We start from the raw sequence: 27,773 nt of genomic DNA on the forward strand, positions 1-27,773 counted from the left end.
CAATGAGGGCCCAGTTGAGGTTGTGTAATGTCGATTTGTAGTGGACCCTGTCAGAACTGATGAGTGATTTTCTCCATCTTTGTTCAGCAGCTCACACGTGGGCATGAAGGCTTTGAATGGTGGGAATGATCCAAAGCTGAGGCTTGGCTGAGTGTAACTGGGGACATGGTAACAGGGGTAGGGATTTTCTTTTTTTTTGTCCATTGGAGCATTTTATATGTATGTATGTTTTACACCCTTAGAAAAAGAACCCCAGGATTTTTCCTCCTGTGTGTTTTCGTCTTGCTTCCTCATGGTCCATGATGCCAGCTGAGGTTGTAAGCACAATAAACCCAAACTGATGGGATGGTAGGAGATTATTCTGCCACTTTTCCAGATCTTTCAATTGAACATCAAATCTGGGGCTGATTACACCACACTTGTTTAATCTGCCCATGAGGTTTACAACAATTTTTCCCGCTCTGTGATCATCAATGATCTCAAATTTGACAACATAACCATGCTTCATCACCACAGTTAAGAACCGGACAATTACTTTGAAGCACGGCCTAATGAGAACCTGGCGTTTTCCTCGCTTTTCTGCATTGCTGATGCTTTTGAGAGCATCTTCTAGGACATTCATGTGTACCACGGTGGCAGCCCTGCAAGATGGCGGAAAGAGAGGGGGTAGGGATTTTCAAGAGAGGAAGACAGTGGAGAGTTGAATTAGTTCACCAAGAGGTCAAGATGGGGAGAAGAGGGAATTGCTAGAGAGATGGCCTGGGGTCAAGGGATTGGAGGTCATAGTGCAAAGAGTAGGGTTTTGTAAGGGAAGGCAGAGAAAGATGAAAAGTTGATAGATTATGGTCAGATAAGGAGATTTCAGAATTCTTGAACACAGAGCTGGTACATCTGTAGGAGATGGTAAGATCAAAGGTAAGACCATCTTTTTGTGTGGTTGAGGTGGGGTGGAGTAGCTTATAGGAGGTGAGTAAACTGAGGAACTGAGTGGTCTTGTAAGGCATTTTCACAATAGATAAAGTATGTGTGTGAGACTCTAAAGATGTTAGGATTCTAATTTAGAAAATTAATTTGGGTCTCCCAAGAAAATAGGTTTAGGTCCCAAAGAACACTGGTCCACGTGCTAGAGTTCCTAAGGGTAACTCAACAATATTTCATTCTCCCTTAAGAAGTTCTTGCCTTTAAGGACAGGGTTTTGCTTTTGCTTTGTATCTGCAGTACCTAGAACACTGCCTCTCACATAGTAGGCACTTAATGTTTGCTCTTGAGTTGACTCAATATAAGTCTACAAATCACTGACACTCAGTAATTGAACAAAATGTCAGTTAAGAAGGCAAACTAAACCAACCACAGTGTTTCCATTTCCCCTCATAATACTTTCATAATGTAACAATCTGCAGTTTTGTTAGTTCTTCCCTCCACTAATGCTAATTACACCCCCTTCCACTCTTTACTAGGCAGCCTTCATGAATGTCTGTGGCGCTCCCAAAAAATCAACATCTGAGGGTCAACCTTCTGATTCTTACTTTTTCTAAACTGCTAGTCCTAGGATGCTAAACATACAGGTTTATCACCAGACCCATACACACAACCTTTTCAACTTGGTTATAACTTCAAGAGCTTACACTCTATTGGCGCAGCATTCCAGAACCCAGGGCTCACCTCCATGCCACGAGACAGCATAGAATGATGATTTTAGTGGAGGTCTCCTTGGAAGAGCCAGAATAAAAATGAAAGGTATAATTAGGTTCCTTTGCTGGATAATTTAATTTCAAAGCACAAAATCACAGGCTAGCTCCTTCTGACTGTTTCAAGTCATGACCTTCAGTTTGAAGCTTATGTTCCCTGGAGAGCTACCAAGGGGGGAGACCCAGGCCAAGAAATAAACTAAATTGTAGTAGAAGGATCCACTCCACCTTCTTCCTTAATGCCATATGATAATTATTTCAAAAAAGTTTTCTTGCTGGTAGTCGGCTTTTGGGTATTAGATAAGATTTTCCATTGAAGCCACAAGAAAAATTTGCAGATTTGGGTTGTTCCTCCCAGGGTCCTTTGAAACAATGCCCACACCAAATGTATCCTAAGTCTCACTCACATCTTATGAGCTGATGAAGAGGTGTTTTTTTTTTTAATTGGCGTGTGCTTTGCTGCAATGAGAGCAGGTGATTAACATGCAAATCCCAAGAAAATAATTTATTCACACAAAACAAGAAAGCAGAGGGAAATTAGCATTCCCTTTCCGAATAAATCATGCATAATTCAAAAGACAGAGGACACTATGGCTGAGAAAGAACAAAATGAGTTCCACATTGCAGGAAAGGATCAGAGCCTTGACTTCTATGGGCGTGACCCTCCCTAACCGCTTCAAGCATCTTCTTAAAGGGTTCAGAGGTTTATGACCAGCATGACGTTCTCTCTGATTGCAAAGACAGAGGCAGTACTTTAGGGGCCCAAATTGTAGTCTGATCACATACTGAAAGGCTGACTCTGGGCAATTATTTTACCAATTTGTGTTGCTGTCAGTTAGGCCACAAAGATCTCCAATTTCACATATACAGCTATCAGTCAATTTATAGGATCCAGCTAATCATATGGATGCATTTATTTAGTGCTTTTGAGAACATATGGTCATTAATTATCCTGCCACCAGGATAGTAAAAACAAATTTCCAAGCTGCCTATGTGATTTTCCTTTGGCTCCCTCTACCTAGAACTTATAGACAACAGTGAAAACCAATCCTATTTTTAATCTTGGTGGAAAAATCACTGGAAAGTCATCTGTGATATAAGAAGACATGGTGTGGCAATGGAGGAGGCAAGGCTGGACTGCATTTTCACTGGAATTATCTTAGCCTCATTTAGCATGGTTTGCCCTTTTCCAAATTAAAAGCTTTAATTATTTGGCAATGAATTCTACATGGATGGGACCTCTTTAGGCTCAGGTCCTAAGAGCTGAAATATTGAAATGCAAGGTCAGGGCAGATGGCAATTACTTTTTTTTCGCTATAATATACTGTTACAGAGAGTCCATTAAGTAAAAGACATACAGATGTGCCTGTAGGATAAGACTTTTAGTCATTTAAAAGATCAGACATATTGTTAGTAGGAGTCCAAAGAACTGAATAATCCAAGGACAAGGGTCCAAGGTTAGTACGGGCTTAGGATCTGTTTTAAAGATTTGGTTAAATCCATCCCAGGCCAAATTATCTGGGAGTATATTGTCACTTATATATGCACAGATCCTCCCTCTCAACTGCCTTTCGCTAATTTAAGAAAGAACTGTCTAATAACTAGAGCTATCAAACAATGGAATGGAATGCCTTGTGAGGAAGTGAGTTCTCCATCATTGGAAGTACTAAGCCCTCTCCCTGAACATTTGTAAGAAGGAGATCCTGTAATGGGGTGGTAAGCTTGGACTAAATGACTAAGTTCTATTCAGGTTTCCATGGGGTTTTTTAGAATCATCTTTTATATCACGATGACTACATTATAGAATTTATGATGTGGAGAAGTCTTTCAAATATCAATCCTGGAAGCGGGGCAGGGTGGGGGGCATTGTACCACAGCATGTCACAGTACTGAAAACACTCTTGTTAAAATCTTTTTTTCACTGATGTAAAGAGCCACAAAACAAGAAGACTGAATTCTTGGGACACCTCCTTTTCCTAGGAAAAAAAACAGCTATCCAATGGAAAAAGAAAAGTCACTCCTAGTGTAGCCTTGTAACTCATCAGTTCTGAATCTGGTAAATGCACATTTTAAAAAGGTCCATTATCATCATTTTGTCACAAATCAAAGCCAAGGACAAAAATGTAAAATTTTTGGCTCACAGTGGCTAAGCTCTAGTCAAGGGTCCCCGAAGAGAAGTACTGCTTCAAAAAACAACTCTATAAATTTAAGTTCTACTTTCAAAATCTCAGTGATAGAATTCTAATGTCATTTTGGGGATGGCATATTTTAGAGAAACAGTGCATAGCCTCAGACTCACCTCTGATACTGGGGATGTCATTTAACCTCTCAATGTCCCAAGCAACTCAAACAGTAGCTGATCTGTATTAACAGAAGGTGTTTCCTCACCAGGAGTTCCTTATACCAGTGAAATTACAGGTCCAGACCAAAATAAAAACACATTTTTGGACTGATAAGGCAATTTCAGGCTCACAGAGCTGTTTTCCTCTTTTCAGAATTTCACATATGAAACCTTTCATGAAATGGGGCAAATTTATGTGAAAATTCAGATAAGGAAAGTTTGGAGATCTGAGTTCTTTGGTGGATTACAAGGGTAGGTGTAGATTTAATACAAATATTTTAGTAACCAATGACCTCTCAACTTTTATATTAAAGAAAAACAGACAACAAATAGCTCAGTTAGAATAATGGCAAAGGCAAATTTCTCAAGCTGTGCTTCTAAGATTTCTAAGATGAAAGTCCCGTAGCAAACATGAACATATTTTTAAAGCCAAGAAGCATTACACCAAAAAAGAACTTTTGGAAGCCACGTTTCTCTTTCATTTTTAATTTTTATTAGCATTTTGAAAACTAGCATAAATATAACAGAAAGAGGACACACCGACACATATACACAGCACAACTAGCTCTTGTTCTTGCATCTTTAAGATGAGTTCTAGATTAGACAGTAAGAGACTCATTCAGGAAAAATGAGACAAGCAAAGTCAAACCCCCCAGAATCAGTCTTCCCTACAGAAGAGTGACATGACAGGTCTTTGGCATGTTGAAGATAAACTACAGCCTTATCATACTCAAAAGGAACCAACCACAAAAACAGCATGGAAAAGTTAAGCAATTCTTTGGGGTTGAATACCAAGAGAGGGAAAGTCTTTTATAGAGAGAAAAACAGGCTCCTTTCATTACACAAGCTCAAAAGGCAACAGTTGCAATGATCAATCAAGAATGAAAAGCCAACAACAGTATTCACAAATGCTACACCAAGCATACTGTAGTGAGTTATGTTATTCTAGCACATAACATAGAAGTCTAAACTAACTTGAAGAGAGTGAAACATTGTCCGAGCTAAGTAGTTATGATTACCAAAGCAAACCCTTTCCTAGAGGGGTCCAATTATTAGTGCCCCCTACATATATAAGCACGTACTAATGTATTACTTAGCATACGAATTTATACAAGGTTTCTTGAAGCAGTGTTTTCACCCTAGAAGTTCACTTTGTCTATCTTCAGTGGTTTTTGTTCTGGAACGTTATATCCTCTCCAAGAGTCTGTGCAAATGCATCACCACCGTCTAAGAACCTTTCCTGTCTTTGTTGACACACAGGACTTTTTTTGGGGGAAGGGGTGTAGCACGGCAAGGTACAGAATTGCTACTACATAGAGCTGCAGCAAAGCCCCTCTAATCCCTTTCTTTTTACCTAACAAGTCTAAGACCTAGGAAACAAAGAAGCTAAAGCATCACCAAGACTATACCACCAGTCCCGTTTACTCGTAGTTGGTCATTAGTAGAATTCTATTCCCTTTTCAGAAGTCCATCATGATGAATGGTGAATACTCGGGAGTATGTGGTTACATTTATCCATAGACTCTTATGCTGAATGCCTTCAAGGCTTTTGCAACACAGTCCTCTGCACTTGTGTCTTTTCTCATTTGAGAGTATAGCTAAAAATCACTGTTCTGGTATCTCCTTTGAAAAGGAAATGTGTTTCATAAGGACTATTCATAACTGATTAACTAAGTCCATTTCAATCTATTCTCAACTTAAATTCAGAAAATTCCCTTTCTAATTTTAAATCAAATGTTAACTACCCCCAGTTGTTCAAAGCACTTATTTTAGGTTTTAACATTTAATGCTTTGCTAGGGCTATTCTATTTCTATTTTTTTTAAAGTCCCTTAAAAGATTTTTAGATAGCAAAACATTTGGAGTTAAAAAAAAATATTTACAGTCATTTAGGGGAAAAAGAAGGAAGTAGGTAATTCTAACAGAAAATCCATTACATGTAGGAACCACATTTAATCAAATCAGCAGTCATAATTAGAAATAAAAAGGAATTTACAAAAATGCATAAAGCTACAACTAATCAACACTGGCTTCTCCACATCTAATATAAAATTGATCAAGGTAAAACACAAGTTGAATACTGGCACAAAGCCCCAATTAAGCATTTTGCTTTTGCTATTCATTTAGGATTTTTTCCTCCTTATACTACCCCTTTCTTTTCCCAAAACAAAGTAAATTGCTCCGGATTCCTGTGTAAAACAAATAATTGTAAGATTAGTATGTTATAATTAGCTTACTTTAAAAATGGCCTTTGACAGGTTGGTCATGTTTCTTTTTTTAAGTGAAGGCTAGCAATTACTGAAAATATTATTAAGAACTAGTGTGGGCACAAAGTGTCATTTTCAAACATCAGTTTGTGATACTGATTTAACAATTATACTTCATCAGAACTTACTATCCTCATAAATAAACAGCGCTTTCAATTACTAAAAAAAATAATCAAGGGATGACATAGGTATATAGATATATTAGCAGCTTAAAAGATGTAAATTTATAGCTTCAGCATACTCCTCATTTAGAAGATGTTTTTGAAAAGATTACTATGTTGAATTTAAGCGCATCCTCAGGAACTGGATATGGAAGTTCTCTAGAATAACAATATGTCTGGATATTCCTAAGAGGAAAAACATAAAAGAGGAAATAGCCCAAATAACACGATACAATTCTACATTATTGCTCCAACTGGATTTTCTCTCCATCAGAAAAACAAGTCTTGGAGTGGTGAATCACTTAGATGAAAGCTCATCTACAGCGATAAATGGAGAGCCCGAGTCAGAGGGTGACACAGGAGAGTCGGTGGTAGTGCTGACTTTAGCTGGTGAGTTACAAGAAGATCCAGCACTGCTGCTGTTTCCATCAAGAGCATCTGAAGACAGACTGGGAGAAGAAAAGGCCACCCATTGTAAACAGAAGTCAAGAGATTTGAATGTGCATTTTGTGGGGGGAAAAGTCTGCAAATGACCACAGACCATCTACAGCAAAGAAGTGGTGGTAGTTACGGTTTCAGGACAACATCTGGATAGTAAAGTAAAGAGTAACAAAGAAAAGTTCTCTTTTTCTCAATGAACTAGGTTTACTGTGGTTCAAGTAGACAGAAGAATGTTTTCCTCCCCAGGTGTGCATAACCATACATGTACCATACAGTAATCTATTCCTATGGCCACACTTCCAAAAAACACACCCATTATACAATCAATGTTAAATATACACATGCCTGAGAACTAACATCAACTAACTATGCAAACTAATCAATAAATCCATTTGAAATTAGCTTGCTAACATCTAAAAAAATGTGCTAAAACTGGCAAGTCAAATGAGGCCTTAATGAAACCATGCAATACACAGCTTAACGAATGCTAGAAACCCAAAGTTAAATCACTTACCACATGTCAGGAATTGATGGAACATCAGGAGAAAGCAGACTGCTACTGGTGCCTTGAAAGAATCTCTTTGGTTGATCTTCATTTTCCATTTCGCCTACGAAAAAAACAACAGTGGCAAAGCCAGCTTTAAACAGCTTGGAATTGGGGGGATGGAGGGTGGGGTGTCTATTTTCAACCAAAAGGGCGTGTTGATGCAACTTTATGGTCATTTTTGAATAAATGTTAAGATATCTAATGCTTTATGATCATATAATTACATGTGAGGTGATGCTGGAAGAGCCTTTGCGTACAGGCAGGATTATACAAGCAGCCAGAACTAAAGGCTACATCTTTTTTGTTTCTTTAAGCATCCACGTGGATAGAGATTCTCTAACTCTTCCTTGGGAAGGTTACTATGTATCTTAGAAGGCTTGAAGGTTATTTAATGCATCTCTCTACCCATGCCCCTAGACATGACTAGACTTTCACCATTTAAGGAAAACCAGTCTTCCATGCATTAAAAACCCCAGGAAAAAACCTATCTTCAGAGAAAGTCTCCTGGTTCTCTTTAGTAAGACAACCTTTCTAAACCAACCAGACAAACTGCTCATTACTGCTCCTTTCAGTTCATTCTCTCTTGTCTTATTCTCAGAGAAAATGGTCAATTGTTGTTTACTGCCACCTGGAAAACCTTCTTGTGCTTTGGATCCTCTTCCTAAGAGTTACTCTTCACCTTAAGATTCTCTTCTCTAGCTTAAAAGAGGACTGACTCCTTTAGCAGCCAAATCAGTTGTTGGTACCCTCTTTTTCTACTTTTTTACTTGGGCTGCAGCCCCATGCTCTCAAGTGGTTGAGTTGCTAGTGAATATTCACTTCTGTAATAGGTAAGAGCAGCTTTTAAACAAACTAATAATGCCATGCCCAGTGACAAAACCTCAATCTCCTAAAAGGACAGAAGATTTCAGTTAAGCTAGTGCACAAAACCTTGAATTTAAGTATATATTTAATATAGTAAAAAGATTCCAAGTGTTCTATTACCCATAGACTTTCCACTTTTGCATGACACTGACTCACACATTAAAGTTATGGACAGTTTTATTAAAAAAAAAAAAAAAGGCCTTGCCCACGGCTCAGTCTTTGATAATTTGAGAGTAATTACAAAGAAATGCATATGTCTTGGTTTAATTAAATATGCTATGCTGGAAGCCTGTCTTATTAATTAGCCCAAAATATATTACGTTTGAGAGAAGAAAGCATGCTGTGGTTCTGTTCTCTCCTTCTTGACCCCTTCTATTCTCCCATTTACACCATCCCACTCCAAGCAAATTAAATTTCTTACTAAATATGCAGCTCATTTCATTTGCTAAGTAAGTAGAGAGAAGGAGAACAAGGTCAAATGGAGATGGGATGAGATAAGCCAAGACTGGCTCAAAAGCCACCTTCTTGCTTAAGTCATCATCATCCCAATACCAACCGTCCTCCTTCCTTTCATCCCACCTTTTAAAAACTAAGAATAAAAATAAATACTACAACCTCAACCATTTTAAAATTTATACCACATTTTAATATTCTCCATGTTAATCACTGGGAGAAAAAGCAATAAAATACTCACTGAACTAAGTAGTCTAAATTGAAAAGTATTTTTATTAAAATACTTCCAATATCTACCAAATGTTACATGGTCAGTGAAAAATTAATCCTAACAAAACCACTACTTGATAATGATTTTGTGAGAATATACGTGAAATTACTTTGTAATCGTAAAGTACCATGTAAGTACAAGCTACTACTTAGAGTATATATTGAGAAAATACAACTTTTTAAGCCCTTTTCCCCCAATTCTCAAAGAACCACTGTACCTTTTCTCTTTATGGGTCCCAGCACACTCGGTCTGATACAGTTGATGGGACTCTGACTCCTCCTGCTGATGTAATACGAATCATATTTGTCATTACCATGCCTCTACGCATATGTCAACAGTTGTGACTAGAAGTCTACAAGATTACCAGAGCAAAGCCATCACCACTCCCAGAAAGGATTTGGATACCCTAGTCCAGCTGGCACAATTCATTAGACCAGAAAATGTGGTCATAAAATTTAGGTCTCAGAAGCCATGCCCAACCTCTCTCCAATGCCGTGTATAGCAGTAGAAGCTTCTAATTGTTCTGTCCTAATTCTGAGTGAAAATAGGAATAACCCAGTAGCAAACATACTTCTATAACTTGGCTCTCTAGCCAGGAAAATCTTCCTAAATTTGGACAAATTAATGGGGAGCTATGTAGTCCTAGTTGTGATTCACAGGGCTATTATAGACCTAGAGGTGGATAGAGGCAGCAGGTGTAATGGCTACAGAGTGCTGGGCTTGGAATCAGGAAGACTTTGGGAGTTCAAATCTCACTTTTGACAGTTATTAGCTATGGGACCTTAGGCAATCACTTATAGGTAAAGTGACTTCAGGCAATTTGCCAGGACTTATCTACTAAAGAGGATGCCAATAGTCTGGATTTTTGGGAGGTACTGACCTACTCAGATTTGCATCAAACACTGGCTTTTCCACATATCTATTAGCAGCTACAGGAGGCACTCATAGTTTTCAAAGCCTTAGGACTTGAATTTTCACTTTTGGCTGGTAGAGGAAGTTCCTACATCAGAAGTTAGATGTTCATGAAATCATAGATTCTTTGTACATCTGCATGTTTCTAGGTGGATGAGTGGGTACACTTGTAAAAAGTACCTAGAAAATTTTATTTGAGTCAATATATGCCAAAGGGGAGATCTCATGTGTACAAATAAGTATAAATTCAGCTAGATATTTTACTATATGTGAAATGATGACTGAAAAAAAGAACATTTTAATTTAGTAATGAGAAGACACTCAGTGGTGGGATTCAAATAAATTAACAACTGGTTCTCCACAGAACCGGCGGGCACAGGCCCTGCCCTCGCTAACAACCAGTTTGCCAAACTCAACTTAAAATTAGGTACCGGTTCTGCCAAACCGGCTGAATCCCACCACTGGACACTACCCATTTTTACTAAGTCCAGAAAAAAGAAACTTAGGAAAATATAACTTTACTTTAGTTAGAATCAATTTGGTACTCTCATACAATGTAAACTTACGTAGCGAATCGTCTAGTCGGGCTAGGAATAGGGCTAGGAGGCATCCCATTGCTGGCAACAAAGGTCTGTAATGAAGGCGAATAGCACTGCTAAAAAAAAAAAAAAAACAAAATACAACAGAGTTCAACAAAAAAGAAGTGCCACTTTCCAAATCACATATACCACAGTAAGAGAGGCTGTTCAAAACTGGAGGCGCTAAACATAAGGTTTCCTAAGTGTCAGCTTAACCTATGTTTTCCCCCAGTGCCTGATACAGTGTGCTGGACAGAGCAGATAATTAATAGGCACGTGTTTTACTGGCTCACTGGATGAATATCAGGGGGCTCATGGTCAAGCTTCACTCTCTTACCTTTCCAATTCCCCTGGTGGGTGAAGGGGCAGGAGATACTGGAATAAAATCAACACGCCTCGGGGATGATGACTTCTCTCCATCGTTATCATTCTAGGTAAATGGAACAGTCGTAATTATATCACTGATAGTTGAACCTAGGTGACAGGACTGAAGAAATATTGGATTGCAGCCACTGCTTCTGCTGCTGCTGCTGCTGGGGAGAAGCAACTCCTATCACTTTCACTGGTTGGAAAGAGCTCGGAATTTCTACCAACTCTACACCATGGCAAGGAACCCCAAAATCAGTTCCAGTGACAGGTGATATACTTTACATTTTGGGAGAACCAGTTACATGGAATTTTAGGGACTCCCAAATGTTTCCAGTAGCTGTATTGTAGCTCCAAAAGAGCTGGCACTGCTCAGTATCAAGGTATCAGAGAAGAAGGGAATATTATTCTTCCCTAAATGTGAGTGAAGATGATACTGAAAATAATATTATTTACAAAATGACCATAGAGGAAATAGCTGAAACTGGGTACTAGTGGGGAAGCAGGAACAATGGCACCTACATACATTAAAATAAGCACTAAAATGACTGGATTCACCTAATTGTTTAAATCCAGCTATAAAGTATCAGCTCTAAAGGACGTTCTCAGAAAACCCTGGAAAGACTTACATGAACTGATATGAAATGAAATGAGCAGAACCTGGAGAACACTGTATACAGTAACAGCAATATTATACGACGATCCACTGTGAATGACTAAGCTATTCTTAGCAATACAATGATCCAAGACAATTCTAAAGGACTTATGATGAAAAATGCTATCCATCTCCAGAGAAAGAGCTGATGGAGTCTGGATGCAAACTGAAGCATACTTTTTCTTTACTTTCTTTATTTTTCCTGTTTGTTTTTTTTGTTGGTGTTTTTTTCCACAACATGACTAACATGGAAATATGTTTTGCATGACTGCATATGTGTAACCTATATCAAATCTATATTGCTTACCTTCTCAATGAGGGAGGAAAAAAATATGGAACTCAAAAAAAATTTAAAAATGAACGTTAAAAATTGTTTTTACATGAAATTGGGGGAAAAAATAAAATGTTAAATAAAAAAAATAACAAAATAAAATATCAGCTAAGCCCATTTGTGTCTAAATAACCTAACAGCTAGAATCATCAGAGGTAACCTGCTAACTCTAATATTCCAGTATATCTAGGAAAAGAAGTATTATCTTCCTTAGTAACAGGTCTCCAGTCACTGGGTTTATTTAAGACTCTGAAAGAGAGGTCAAACAAGAAACTGAAAATTCACCTTGATCCTTACTCACTTCATCAGCCAAAATGACTAAGATTGAAAATGGCTGATCATTCAACTACCACAACTAAGCAACCATAATCTGTACATAGGAGTTATAACATTTTTTAGTAAGAGTTTCTAAGTTCTAAATCTGTTTCAACTGAAGGTAAATGCTAAAATAAATGTGGAGATATATGCATTATGGATATAAAATAGTCAAATTTTCAGAAAATCCACCATATGTGGCTTTAAAGTCCAATAGTTACTAAATTAAAGAAAGAAAATAAGAACTTTGATTGCTTTATCATCTAAGAATTTTGACTAGACTTTTTTGAAGCCCATCATCAAGATGAAGGAGTGTTCCATAACTAAAATGATGGTTTTGTTTCAGACAGCTATTTATTTCGAACCCAACTCTTAAAAAGTAGAGAGTAACCTTATGGCTAAACCATACAATAGTTCTTCTTAAAAGCCTTTTAAGTTACAGCAAATGGAAGCACACCTCATCCTAATTTTCACCAAAGAGTATTTACGGTTTTGAAATAAGGAAGCAGAAATAGGGAAGAATGACATCTTAGTAAGTACAAAATTTCAAAAATTTATGCAAAATTGAAGTACAGATACTTTACCAAGGTTAGAGTTTCTTCCCATGTTTGGCTTATCTGCATTGCAGTTTGAACTTCTCTAAAAGAAGAAAAGAAAAGAAATTATACTTGGCCATTTTATTGTTGGTACTTTTTTGTAAAAAATAAAAATAAAGGTTGGATACAAATGTACCTGGAAATAAACACCATCCTAAAACACTTTAGTTCAAAAGTAACATACTCACCGTTCATGCACAGTTTCCCTGTTTAGCATATCCATCCCTTCTTCCTGAAGGGCAAGAAAAAAAGCCACATTAAATGCACTGAATCTTTACCCAGCTTTATTTAGTATTTGATGAATCTTCGTCTTTTTCTTCACTGTGCTACAGAGAAAGAATGCCTGAACAACTATACATGTTTTTGCTTAACATTTAGACTTGCATCAAAATCCCCACTAAAAAGTATCACACAAGGCTTCCTGAAGGAGGCAGGACAGTGGGAACAAAATGAATAAAAGCTGACAGGTAGGCATAAATATTATACATTGAAGGGCAGGAGAAGAGACTGGCCTACATGGAGTTTAAGGTCTGTACTGCCAAGTAGTGAGAAATGAGGTGAAACAGACAAGGCAGAATGTCAGATGAGGAGTCTGGATCTTACTCAACAGGTAACAGGCAGCCATTGGCATTTTTGAGCAGGATAGTTACGTTAGCAGGGCAGCTAGGTGCCACTGCAGTGGATAGAGTGCCAGGCTTGGAGTCAGGAAGACTTATTTTTGTGAGTTCAAATCTGGCCTCAGACACTAACTAGCTGTGTGACCCTGAGCAAGTCACTTCACCCTGTTTGCCTCAGTTTCCTCATCTGTAAAATGAGCTGGAGAAGGAAATGACAAACCACTCCAGTATCTTTGCCAAGAAAACCCCAAATGGGGTCACAAAGAGTCTGACACAACTGAATATGACTGAACAGCAATAACAAGTTATATCAGCAATGGTGTTTTTAGAAAGATTTCTCTAGTGCTAGAATGCAGAATGGGTTGGCCAAAGAGACAGGGGAAGAAAAAGAAGCAGAAAAGACTGATGCAGTAGTAATCCAAGGCATGAGGGAGCTGGCTAGTGGGAGTGGAGACAAAAGAATAAATCAGAGAGAAGAATAGAATAAAAGAAATAGAAATTAAGAAAGAATACATGACATTTTGTGATCAGTTGGATAATATAGTGGATGAAAGAGGAGGAAGAATCACAAACAAAACCAAGATTTTCAACCTATGATTGGGTGAGTGTTAATGCCATTGATAGAAATGGAGAAATTGGGAGAAGTAGCAGAAGATGTTAATTGGTATTTGAAAACACTATAGTAAAAAAAAAAATTCTTTCACACTGAATGTAATTACTGTTGTCCCATTTTGATTTAATATTTTATAGTATCTTTCCTCTGATGAGAGGCTCAATTTTTCTTTTCTCTTTTTTGGGGGGCAGGGGGGAAGGCATGGAAATTGGGGTTAAGTGACTTGCCCAAGGTCACACAGGCTGGATTTGAACTCAGGTCCTCCTGACGCCAGGGCCGGTCCTCTACTCACTGTGCCACATAGCTGCCCTGAGAGGCTCAATTTTTATCATTCATTCATTCAACAATTTTTTTTTACAGGTTCATCTACGTGCAAGGCACTTTGCTAGGTGCTATGGAGGCATGGTACAAAGATGAATACGATGCAATCCCTGATCTCTCGGAACATACAATCAATTAGAGAAGTTTACCATAAAAATCCTTAAAATGTTCCTATCAAAGAGTATGAAATTTCAAATCATTCACAACGAATACTTAAAATATTTGCTGATATGATACTTATACCACCTTGCCTTTTAAAGCACTACAAATTTCTTAGTTATATATTCCAACTGATTCTCACAAGAGCCCTGAGGTAAACAGGTCAGATGTTGTCTCCACTAAACAGATGAGAAAACTGAGGTTTGGAAAAGGTTAAGTGACTTGCCAAAGGTGTGGCAAAGTATAGACCAGAAGCCAGTTCTTTTGACTGTCAGTTCAGAACTTTCACTACCCTACCAGACTGTCACAAACATCTGTGCTATTTAAAAAAAAAACCCAAACATGCACAGCAACAGCAAAAATCCAAAGAAAAGAATAAAAGGTACAACTTCAGGACTAATTGTAGAGGGAAAGAAACATTCATAAAACATCTTAATCGAGGCTCTAGAACTGCTTCCTACAATGTAATTTTTGGATGTTCTGTCTGCAATTAGCACAATTTGTCTCAAAGAGATCCAGTTCATAAAGTCACTTTATATCACTGACTCAAAGAATGACAATTTAAGAGTCAGAAGGGACCTCGGAGGCCATTTAGTCCAAATGGGACTTTACTAAGCATCCCCAAGAATATACCTGGTAAGTGGGCATCTAACCTCGGCTTATGAAGACCTCTAGGGAGGCCAAACCCAAGAGCTCCTTAGGCAGCCCCTCCCCCTTTGGGGCAGTTCTAATTGTTATGTAAGTTTTTTCCTTACAGAAAATCTAAATCTGCTTCTCAGTTGCTTCTGGTTCTGCCCTCTGGGACCCAGTGGAATAAGTCTAACCTATTATATGACAGCCTCAAGACTATGATCATGTCTGCGTCTGATCCAATCCCTTAAAAAGTCATATCACTGTATGGTGGGGAGGCCTTTGCGGCAGCAGAGTTCTCTATCCTTGACCCCATTCTCTTCACCATCATCACTAATGGACTCAAATGAAGAAATTGATGGCATGGCTTATCAAATTTGCAGATGACAGAGCTCAGATCTGGACAGAGCTCAGATCTGAACAGATCTGATCTCAGTAGGATGGAACAAAAGGCCAACTATAATAAAATGAAATCTAACTAGCACAAATGTAAAGTCTAGCACTTAAAATTTTGAAAACCCAACCATACAAGTACAGGACTCAGGGAAACATGGGGAGAAAAAAGATCTGGAGGTTTTTACTGACCATAAGTTCAATATACAGGGTAATGTGCTTTTAAGCTACGTTACTAGAAGTATGGTATGTAGAATAAAGGAGGAGATGGAGACTCCTATGGTATTCCACCCTAGCCAAATGGCATCTGAATTATTGTCTACAGTACAGAGCACCATCTTTCAAGAAGGGATATAGCTAAACCAAAGCATACCCCTAAAGGGTAACTGAGAACAAAGGAATGTGAAATCATGTTATACGATTGAAGGAGCAGGGGATCTTTAACCTGGAAGAGAGATGACTTAAGGGAGAATATGAATAACTATCTTCAAATATTTGAAGGGTTCTACTGCATTAGAGGGCTTAGGTTTCTTCTGCTCTGCTTCAGAGGCTAGAGCTAGGGTACAAGTCAGAGGCAGATTTCAGCTGTTTCTTTGAAAAAGTTTTTTTTAGTTTTTTCTTCTTATTTTTCAGGTAATAAGCATTCTTCTGTTAATCTGTACCACCCACTCCCTCCACATCTCCTCATAGCAAATTAAAAGGTAAAAACAAAAACAAATAAAGCCCTCATAGCTGCATAGTCTGGGAAAACGAATTCCCACATTAGCCAAGTACCAAAATGAATGTCTCTTTCTGTATTTTAAGTTCATCACCTCTCTGTCAGGAGTTGAGTATCCGTGTTTCATCTTCATTCTTTTGGACTTATGGCTTATTATTTGCAGCTAAGTTTAAAGAAAACTTTTCTGGTAATTATTGCTGCCTCAGGAGGTAGTGAGTCACCCACCCATGAGCTGAGGTGTTCCAGCAGAGGCTAAATGACCACCTATGGAGAATGTTGAAATAGATAACTTCAGAGGTCCCTTCCAATTCTAAGATTCCATTTTTTTAAAAAAGGAAATAATCTGCAAATGTATATTAAATTTTATAATTTCCGAAGGTGCAAATAATAGGTATGCAGAAGACATGGAGGGGGATTATGTGGTATAGAATAGGAAGGGAAATTATTGTGTTCCATTTCCACTTCAGATGGCCTACCTATGGAAAAGAGACATTCTTTACCTTTGTAATATTGCCATTAGGCACCTATGGGAAAGAAGAGGTAGTAGGGGATACAGCTTCCCCTATACATGTGCTTAAATGTACATATGGACAAAAATTTCCTTTTGGAGGAATATTCTACCAAAAAAAATTGTTTTCACTCTTCTAAAAATGAATATGTTTAGTGAGATGTTTCTCCAAAGACACTTAGGAAGCCCATGAAACACGACACAAACAATATAATGTCTGTTAGGTTTCATTTTCAAAATATAAAGGGGAAATATTACTCAACAAGCACAACAACCATATGTGACACTTTCATGAATTTAACAGGTTAACTTCTACGGCCAAAAAGAAGTCCCAATTGAAGACCCAGATATAAAGAAACAGGAAATGAGCAAATGAGGAAAAATAGATCAGAAAATTAAATTGCTGAAGATAAATCTAAATTTTTCTATTAAATCTGTAGTCAGACTGGGAGTTAATACATTTCTGCTTTTCTCCTTCGACTTTTTTTTGTAGTTCTAAATGCAATGAACATTGAATTAATATAGATAATAAACTATTTTACTCTCTGTATTACTAGTTACAGTTAAAATACTCTTTTCTCAGAGCTCTGATAACCAGAAACATATAATCAAGTCTCAAATACTTACAATAATTAAGGGAACAGTACATACAAATTTCAGAGATAAACAAAAGCTCGCTTGGACATTAGCTGTAGCTGTTTTTATCACTTGAGAAACACTAAGGATACAATGTACACACCTAGCCACACAGAGAGGGCTCAGTTCGAGTCTCACATTATCAACATGTTCTTTTGGGGAGAGGATAGTGGAAAAGAAAATGCTTATGGAGGGGGAAAGGCTTGCTATCAGGGGTGTGCTAGAGTGGAAACAGAGTGAAGTGAACTGAGGCATTCTGATAGCCAGCTCCAAAACCTAAATCACTTCTCACAATGAGGTTGTGAGTTGATTCTTTCCAATTGATAAGCCATAAAATATAGACTCATACCATTTTATTTTTTTGCTTATAAACCAAAAACCAAAAAAACTCACACCGCATCTCTGAATTTAGGGTGATAATGAAGCAAACAAATAGAACAAAGGATAGTGCTATATAACAGTCAAGTTACAATTGGTGATTTTTTTTTAAAGTGAAGTAATAAAAATGGCACAATCATGTTGTAAGTACGACTATCCAGGGGTGGGGAACCTGTGGCCTCGAGGCCACATGTGGCCTTCTAGGTCCTTGGGGTCGGCCTTTTGACTGAGTCCAAGTTTTACAGAACGAATTCTTTTATTAAAGATGTGTTCTGTGAAGTTTGGATTCAGTCAAAGGGCCAAACTTGAGGACCTAGCGGGTCACATGTGGCCTCGAGGCTGCAGGTTCCCCACCCCTGACCTATTTTGTAACTGAAAATTAGTTTTTCTAAGTAATAATCCTCTGAGTTCCCTGGGGAGAAAAGGGTTATTATGTAACATACAGTTATATTATTTTTTAAAACTAGTGCTTTCTAAAATATAATAAAACTTTTTTAAATATAAAAAAAAATTATTTTCTAAACAAATGCCACTCCTGAACTAAAAATCTAAATTATCAACAATCTTTAATAGCATTACCACACCATGGGAATTTGTGTAACCTCTTTTTAGTGCTAGATTAGATAGTGACTTCCAAAGTTTTTTCCCCCCAAATTTTCTTACCTGTTTGATCTGATGAATCCGGCTACTAGGGATTCGAAGAGGGGAGGAAGGTAGCAACTGCAAAATAACACAGAAAAAAAAAACCAAAAAAAAAATCTGTTTTAATGTTTCTGCTTAATTCACACTAAAGGAACCTGTAAAAATTAAACTGAAATTTATACTAATGAAAGGTTTAGGGTTTCCAATATAGATCAAAAGAACTGCTCATCTGGGCAATATGGGACAGAAAAGAATGTTACAATATTAATAGAAAAGAGTGATGAAGTGAAAAGGATGCTGACTTTGAAGTCAGAGAACCTGAGCTCGAATTCAGACTTTGATGAATTTGTGGTCTCAACGTGGGCACTTCTTGCAAACTGCAAATCACGGATTCATACTTTTCATCCAGAATGACTCTAATGGGGATTATGATTCGATAATTTTAAAGAAGTTAATGAGAGTGTAAAGAAAAGTCTAAGATGAGGTAAATGTCTCTGGTCCATTTAGGGTTAACTTAAAAAGATGGCCAAATATGTCCCATGGTTATATTCTTAGCAACTTATTAAAATCAGATTTTGTGACAATCAAGGGGAGGGGAACTTAAACTTATCTTTGCTAAGGAAATTCTTTTCTGATAGGGCAAATGACATTGAAACAGGATTTCAAGAGCCATAGTTAAACTTCTTAAGAGGCAAAACTATTTAAGTCTCCTTGAGCATCGTAGGGGGAATATTATTTACATATAACTGATTGATTATAAATCATTCAAATCTGCTATTCATTAACCAAAGGATTCTTTCAGACCAACACTTAGCCAAGTTAGCATTAATATACTTGAATGTATCAAAACTACATTTCTTTAAAAACAAGCAGTAATTCTGGCTTTTTGTTAAATCCAAATTAGCTGGCCAAGATACCAAACAGATAGCAAATTAGTTAGGATGGAGCAGTGAGTTACTTTATATTTAAAAACTTAACATGGACTGTTGTTCTCAAGGTAATGAGAAGACTTCTATTTGTCCTGGCTTACCTGGTAAGTCCCTAGCCCAAAAGCTGGACTACGGGGAAGAGCATACAGGAAGAAACAGTCTCTAGACTGTTGTGAACACTAATTACTAACTGAAGATGGAGTTTGGCTGAAGAGGATAATGGTAATAAAAGCACTTTGTAAAATATAAAGTGCCATAAATAGTATTATACAGGCTGTCTCAAAAGTCTTAATGCAGTTTTAAGCTATTAAAATAGAAACTTGCACAAAGACTTTTGGGACATGCCATGTAAGGCTCAAAAGGTAGAATGGCACATAGTAAGGGCTTAATAAATACTTGTCGATATTGATGATTGATGATGCGTTTAGGTCACAGAAAGCCTTGAATGCTAGGCTAAGTTTGGATCTTATTTGGTAGCTTGGGGAGAGGAGTGGACTGATCAGGGTTGTGTATGAATAGGAGGACTGGAGAAAGAACCTGGCGGTAAATATGCTTGTGAGAGGCTGTGTGGGATGGCTGGAAAGAATGCTAGGCTTGGAGTCAGAGGAGGTGGGTTCAAATGCCGTCTCCAAATTATTCCTCATATGGCCTGGATAAGTCACTTCAACCTCCCTAAATATCAGTTTCCTCATGTCTAGAAAGCTGGGTGGGGGTTGGTTCACATGAACTCTGAGGTCCTTTCCAGATCTCAATCTGTGAGCCTGGTATTGATATGGTGACGAAAATATTTCAGTTTTTAAAATATCTCTTATGAATGGAGGCTTCTTCCTCTTCTCTAAAATTGCTTAATGACTCTTAAAACTGTATCACTCCATATTCTCTCTGGACCCTTTAATTGTATATTCGCACATAAAAGTGTTTATGCTTGTGGTTTGCTTTTGTGACAATATTAATTCAAATATATATTTTGTAAAATGGATACAATCCACATGCATATAGGGATAAGGACTAAACCTGTGATTTCATTGATAAAGGGAACTCCCAGAATCTTATATTGATTCATTGATATAGCAGAATCTCTCTCTGATCATGTGGAGTGGTACCTTCTCTACAACTTAGATTTTATTAATATATTCCACATGCTTGTAGTTTTTAAAAAATAACATTTACAGATTAGAGAACCATAGGATTTTTGAGCTAAAAAGGACTTTAAAAATGATCAAATTTCATTATGCTCACATATCAGCAATTGCCTGTCCATTCCCCTATCCGTGTTTGGCACATGAATCGTATCCTTTTTGGGGCCATCAAAAAGAATGTGGGTATCTTTGGATAAGGGCTTTTCTTCTTGGAAGCTATTACATCAGGCTCTCTGCTCTAGTTGTACAATAAATAATATTTCATCGTGAGCCTGATTTTTACAAGCTGCTGCATGAGGCAAGGGGCTAAGCTCTGGTAGGTCTGACCTAAGCTGGAAAAGCCTCAAGTAGGGACCCAGCAAAGGACTCTACGTATGTCCGTCATCTCAGGACTAACCTAGCTAGCTTTAAGGAGGTTCAATTACCAGAGGTATTCACCAGATGATGAATTCTTTTTAGCCATGGCAACTCATGAAAATATTCTAACTAAGCTGCAGAGCAGTGGTGTCAAATAGAAAGGGATCCCTGCGGGCCACAGAATGACTTAGAAAACCACAAATTAATATTATCTATGTTGTACTATATTTTTATTTATTTTGTTAAATATTTCCTAATTACATTTTAATCTGATTCATGGCACTAGGGAGTTTTGCAAATTTGATACCTCTTCTGCAGAGGATTTGTGTTCGTGGAAGGAATAGTCAAATTGATTCAATCGAGAATCCTTGAAGTATGTATGAGTTACATCAAATTGAACCTTAAAATTATTATTACAACATATTAAAAACCTCAAGCCTGCTACACTAATGATACATTGTATGAGATGGCTATGTTACATTAAAGTAGATCACTGAGAGGCAAGTTGGCATAATAGATAGAGCACCAGACTTGGAGGCAGGAAAACTTGGGTTCAAATTTTGTCCGACGTTTAATAGCTGTGTGACCCTGGGAAAATCACATAACTTCTCTCTGCCTCATTCTCCTCATCTGTAAAATGAGGGGGGTTTGGCTCAATGATCTCTTAACATCCCTTTCAGCTCTAAATTCTACGATTTACAGATTGAGAGCCTAGAATCTCTACAGTATGTAATGTACAAGAATTATTTCCAACATTTCCATCAGTATGCCATTAACATATATATAACACACATACATAAATATGTGCATGTATGTATATATACATATATATACATACATGTATATATACATATACATACATATATAAATCTAAATTCCATGAGGATCATTTCCATGGTTCCATTAAACTTAGATTTAGTAGAGAAATATTTAAAAATTATTTCCAAGTTACATATTCAACAAAATATGCTCTAGAGATATCATATTAATAAAATGCATTCAGCTATAGTGAATTTTTTATTCATTTTTGCTTACTGATTTAATTAACACTGAAAAATTATTGCTGTAAAAGGGCTATTTTTGTTTAGATGTTATGTGACATTATGACACACAAAGGTCATAGTTTAAGACCGAAGAATAATGAACACTAGATTCCTCTAAGTAGAGTGTGAAAATTCTCTTTTAAAGAAAAAAAAAGCCCAGTGATTTTCTATATAAAAAACAAAATCCTTGTTAAAGCCATATGGGCTCTAGAAAAATTTTTTGCCACAAGTGCAGAGAATTATCAATAGTATATGTGTTGATCTTTCCTTTAAGTATTGTTGAAGTAGTACAAGCGTGGGTAATGATGAATAGGCTATCAGCATTTTCTTACCAGGTTGTGCCGGTTTAAAAATGTAGTACTGTTCCTTCTGGTTCTTAACATATCAGCCTGGAATATCTGTGAATTGTCGCTGAAACCAAAGCACAAACATATTTGTCAAATATAGCTATAGGCCATCATAGGTGATTTAAAGAAAAAAAACTGCCGTTCAGATGTTCGAGCACTATGTCCCTAAAGTGAACAGCTATTTAGAGAAAGATAAGAAAACATAGAATGATTCAAAGTACAGTTAGCATCACAATTAGCCAACCAAATTTAGATGCAAACTCAGGAACTCAGGCATTCCATCCTTAGTTACATTCCTAATATGAATAAATTAATGTTGTTAGAAATTTAGCATTAAGTTTGCATCACTTTCAGATGAAGTTCAAAGTATGGATTTTATACCTGTCATCCAAAAGTTAAGAGCAGGGCTCCAAAATGTAAGCCCTAGATCACCTTTAAGCAAATACCTTTCTACTTGAATGAAGAGGAATCCAACATGGCAGACTCCAGAATATTCCCCATTTTCTACTTCCCATCCTATTCAATCCATTCCCATAAAGGGCTTATTTTAAAGAAATCATTGTCTGACTCCCTGGACTCAGCAGTTCCTTAGTAGTTCACTAAGGGAAATAGGTGACAAGGAGGAAAATGAATGGCTGGTGCATAAGTAAACTCATCTCCTAAGTTTCTGAGCCATGATAAAACTGAATTTTCTCCTCACTCAAGTCTGAGGTCAGTCTTCAGCCTACCAAAGAAATAAATTCAAATATAGGCAACGACAACTCAAAGATGCAGAGAATTCTTTAGTTTCATGAGAGGCCTAGGAAACTAGTTAACTATATTAATCTTTATGCCCTTTACTAATTGCTGAAGGGTGGGGGAGAAGAGAGGGATATTTCTACCAATAATTTTATTTTGTTGCTCATCCTAGTAATAAAACTAGCCAAATGGAAAAAACAAAAAAGGATTATAAAGAATTGAGAATGATAAAAAACCATCTGTCACTGACTTTCGGGCTTATAATCACATATACAAAAGCCTGGAAACTCTATAACCAGATTAATACTTGCCCTAAAGAACTTGTTAAGAACCACAAACTATCAAATGCTGGTGCAAAGGGGACAGTGGGATTTCTTAAAGAGGCATCATTAAATGAGTTCAGGAAGTTATTTGAAAGAAGTGAAAGGATGTTTAACAAGTACTGAATAAAAAGCTGTCTTGGCCTGGAATGGTATTGAGGAAGGAATGGCAATGAAAGGGAAAAAAAGTGAACGGCATACATAGTGGAGCTGAAAGAAGCCTAGGTAAAAATCCAAATTTCCCAGTAGGAAGTCAAAGCTTACAATACCTTCCGGAACTTTGTGGATTAACCTCTGACCAAATCCTGTGTCTGCTAAAATAGCATTGTTAGTGTTACTTCATGGACCCTGGACAGGACCTCTAATGGAGGTCCAGCCCTCCTTGTGTTCAGGCAGATAATAGTACATTATAATAAGCTTCCATTTGCATAATGCTTTGTGAGCAAAGTCCTCTAAATCACCCAGGGAGGTAGCTTGAGCTCCAATTTTTTTTTTTTTGAGCCAACTTGGTCCCTTCAATTTCTAAGCCCTCCGCTTCTCCTGAGTGGAATATTTTACCCCTATTTAAACTGCATCTTCAACTTAGACCCTATGAATACCTTGGTAAAGCAGAAAATCTGATAGATAAAACAGGCAATCATTCCACTGCAATATCTATCTTGTCTCCCAGTTTTCTGCTTGTCCTTAATTGTTTTCCATGCCATCTTTGATGCTTTGACCATCACTGAAAGTTCTTGTCAAGCAAATGGCTTTCCTCATCCTCTTGGTAGCTATTACTTTTTTCCTTCATGAAACCTTCCATTACTGACCAACCCTGTTATCAGCCCTCAAGGCTTTCTTACATTCACTACTGGCCCTAAATAAAAGCTTAAAATCACAACAGAATCCTATATTTTCTAAATCACTCAGCTTCTCAAATATAAACACTCCACAAGGCCCTCTTGTTGGGATGGCTGCCCATCCCCTATCTGCCTATTTAGATAAAATACTTTCATAGTTTCATGGATTTTAGTTTTCAAATTTCATGGACTTTAGAGCTGAAAGTGACCTTAGAGTAGGAGCTCAACCTAGGGCCCATCGGGTCTGTGGATAGATTTCAGGGGGGTCCATAAACCTGGATGGGAAAAAAAAATCACATCTTTATTTTCACTAACCTCTAACTGAAACATAGCATTTCCTTCAATTATCAAAAAACATTATTCTGAGATTTATAGGCGTTACCTGATTTCCAAAGAAGTCCGACAACCCACAAAAAGTTAAGAAACCCTGCCTTAGAGACCAACTAGTCCAACTCCTTCACACTTTAGAGGAGGAAACCAAAACCCAGAGAGATTAAATGATTTGTTCAAGAATACAGAGTCTGGAAGTGGCAGAGCTGAGATTCTAACCCAGGTCCTGTGACTCTAAATTCAACATCTTTTTTTCAGTACTTCCCTGCTCCTATGCATTACTTTTTTTTTTAACTTAATTTTCTTTCCGATTTATACTGTATGGAAAGTTCATGCTTTCTTAGCTCAAAAAGTCTGGAATGGACGTAATGCTGAAATCAGGAGTCAAAGAACCTGAATTCAAATCTAAGATATGACTATCTGTGTGACCTTGGAACACGTAAGTCACTTAGTTTCTCTGCATTTCAATTTCCGCTAAAGTCTCTTCCAGTTCTAAATCTACTATCTTAATTATTGCGAATACCTACATTAGCAGGATATAAGAATGAAATTAAAATACTATACCAGCACTCAATTCTTGGGCAATTAAAAGGTACGTATTTTAGTTGCCATTGTCAGAAATGTTTACTGTCATCCGGTATATGCAGGGTGTAACATTTCTGCAACACCTTTTCTGTTCAGGGAAAGTGTCTTTCCACTCTGCCCTTCGAGTTGGGAGTATATTTGTACTGGTATGGTGTGGGGAAGCAGTATTGTCCAAGCCTGACAAAAATGAACCCGAGCACAATGATTGGGGGGTTGGGGGGGGGGGAAGACAAGAGGGAATTACCTAGAAGGGGGCTAGAGATGGTGAAGAAAGTTAGCTAAAAGCAGGAAAAGCACCTACTCCACTTTACAGCAATTAGCGGCGGCACTTGGTTCGTCTATGACAATCTCCGGGCAAGCCAGCGCGAGCCTGGGTCAGCCTCAGGCCAGCCGGTACTGTGCGCCGGCTGGGCTTGGGGTGGGAAGAAGATAATGGAGGGGGGTCGGTTTGAAAGGGATGAAGAAAATGATGGAGGAGGGGAGATGGTTGAAGAAACACCTGCTGAAGCGGATGCGGGGCGCATGCGCACCGGCCCCCCCAGCATCCTCGGCCGCCCAGCTAGCCCTCACTCACCTGAGCCCATGGATGAGCGGTGCGCTGTTGGACCTCCGCAGGCCGCCCCCGTCACTGCCCGGTGGCAGCTCCAGGTCCAGCTCCATCTTCTCCTGAGCCATGGCGGGGGGCAGGTGCCGGGCCTCAGCTCTGGGCTCCCATTCACCTCAGGACGTGGGGGGTGGGGGGGAGGTGGGGGGCGGGGGCGGGGACCAGGAGTGGGGAGTGATGGGGATGGAGGAGGCGGAGGCAATTCTAGACGGCGGGGCGGCTCATGCTGCTGCCAACCCGGGGCGGCCGTGGGCGGGGGCCCGATTCAAGGCTTCGAGGCCCGCCCAGCAGCTTAGAGCACGGTGGGGGGCAGGGCCCGGCCTGGCCACTCCGGCCCCCATGCTCTGGCCCCGGTCTAGCGCCAGGTCACGGTAGCTTCCTAGGCACACTCCACCCCCAGCCCCTTCCTTCCGGCCTCAGGGACAAGTTAGCACTCAGATGCCTTGGGGCCGCGGCCGCCGCCGGTCCTCCTTCTGGGCCCCCGGGACCCCGCACTGGAGGGGCCGAGGGCAAAACAAAAACTGCAACCTGCCGCCTCCTGAGAGCAGGCAGGGTCCGCCCCGCACGCTTACGCCCCCACGTCCGCCCCGACAGCACGGCCTTACGGCGCAAGCGCCAGCGCGGGGCGTCCTGCCTCCCCTTCTCCTTCCCCAGCCCTGTTTCCGGGGGACGCTTGGAAAACTAGCGCTCCTCTTCCTTACCCTCCTGTTTAAGGGCCCCTGGGACGATTCTCTGACTATCGCTTTTGTAGTGGGTGCGGAGGAGAGAAAGCGGGCGAGCGGAGAGACGGGCCCTGTCCAACTCGGTTTTTACAAGTTGGAGCGATGAGGCGCTTAGTCTCTGAAAACTCAAGATGCAGAAGGCAAAAGCCAGCAAACTAACACGGGAGGATGCAGAAACCAGTAGCCGAAGTGTCAAAGAAAGAACACAAAGTCATGGGCAAATATTGAGCACAGCAGACATATTGGACACCTCTCCCAGCTTTCCCCCGCTGCCCCGTCCCCAAAAGGATTTGAATTTACTTCATTATTCTAAGTGAATAAAGGATTGGGTTTCGAAGGCATCAAGGTGTATAGAGCAAAGAGCTCAGGGTTTGGAGAGAGACCCGAATTCAAATCCTGGGCTGCCACTTCCCGTGGATCGCTGGACAAATAAATCACTTTACTTCTCTGGGTCCCAGTTTCATCTTTAAAATGAGAAGGATTGAACTAGACATTCTCTAAGGTCCCTTCCAGTTCTAGATCTACGATTCTAGGAGTCAGGAACACATAGGTTGAAATCCTGCCTCTTGCCACATTACGAAGTGTGGTAACCTCTTAACATGTCCCACATGGATCGAGGCAGTTTTCCCTCCCCCGATTTGGGATTTACTCAGACTGATGAAAACAGAGGTCCCCACATACCCTCAAGTACCAAAAAACTGATAACGATTTCTGAAAGTAAAATATTTACAAATACTTTTTACCTTAAATCATTCCGGGAGCAATCTTCTTTGCTTGCCACTTCCAACGCGTGATAGCAAATAAATAGCAAGGACACATCCACCAACTATATCAATTCCTTGTCTGCATCACTCCTCTTATGCCAATGGACTCTGATGTCACCAATTTCCTGTTACTTAGGAACAGTACTCCCCAAAGAATATCACAATCTTGTCTCTCCCTATTATCAGGATTAAGCCCCTCTTGCTTTCCGGCGATTATAACTAACAGTGCTGCAAATTAAGACCAAAGCGCCAACCTCCCACATCAGATAAATCCTCAAAGAAACTAGGTAGGAACTTGAACAAATAATGGACAACCTTATCCACAGAAACAACTCAGTTTCCTCTATTGGTTTCATATTCTTTCTGTGTTTTCATCTATCCGCGATCCTAATCTATCTTAAACTCTTCACCGATAGGGACCAAATCCACTAGTCATTCAGTAAATATTTACTACCTGATCTTTCGAGAGATTGGGTCACTTGGGGAGGGTAGAGGAGTGGAGGGAATAGAAAAGAAACAAATATACTTTCTGCTCTGTGGGAATTGTTGAGGAACTAAAACACATAGAAAGAATATGACAATTACAAACAATGGATCAACAAGTGCAAAATGATTAGGGGTGGGGAGAGAGTGGTCTGGACCCAAAATTTCATCAGG

At 38.8% G+C, this 27,773-nt stretch overlaps 2 protein-coding genes across 5 annotated transcripts; both read right to left on the minus strand.

Annotated features, from left to right (window-relative positions):
* Positions 1-238: 238 nt before the first annotated feature.
* On the minus strand, positions 239-1,668 carry LOC118832519 (40S ribosomal protein S15a-like). The gene is made up of 2 exons (XM_036739815.1): positions 1,652-1,668; positions 239-641 (listed from the first exon to the last, which is right to left on the minus strand). The coding sequence occupies exons 1-2, from the start codon at positions 1,666-1,668 to the stop codon at positions 239-241; spliced, it is 420 nt and encodes a 139-aa protein (XP_036595710.1).
* A 2,827-nt stretch (positions 1,669-4,495) lies between these two features.
* Positions 4,496-26,227, minus strand: LOC118832835 (protein FAM122A-like). Of its 4 annotated transcripts, none has more exons than XM_036740202.1 (10): positions 25,601-26,227; positions 22,200-22,278; positions 18,421-18,477; positions 12,973-13,016; positions 12,773-12,827; positions 10,859-10,951; positions 10,510-10,598; positions 9,249-9,313; positions 7,411-7,504; positions 4,496-6,904 (listed from the first exon to the last, which is right to left on the minus strand). In XM_036740202.1, the coding sequence occupies exons 1-10, from the start codon at positions 25,699-25,701 to the stop codon at positions 6,754-6,756; spliced, it is 828 nt and encodes a 275-aa protein (XP_036596097.1). In that variant the 5' UTR covers positions 25,702-26,227; the 3' UTR covers positions 4,496-6,753. The 4 variants fall into 4 exon arrangements, with proteins under 4 accessions (XP_036596097.1, XP_036596099.1, XP_036596098.1 ...); XM_036740204.1 differs by having other exon boundaries at positions 4,506-6,904; positions 10,510-10,595; positions 25,601-25,739; XM_036740203.1 differs by having other exon boundaries at positions 4,506-6,904; positions 9,249-9,310; positions 25,601-25,739.
* Between the last annotated feature and the right edge of the window lie 1,546 nt (positions 26,228-27,773).

Source organism: Trichosurus vulpecula, chromosome X (genome assembly GCF_011100635.1).
Source record: "Trichosurus vulpecula isolate mTriVul1 chromosome X, mTriVul1.pri, whole genome shotgun sequence".
NCBI lineage: Eukaryota > Metazoa > Chordata > Mammalia > Diprotodontia > Phalangeridae > Trichosurus > Trichosurus vulpecula.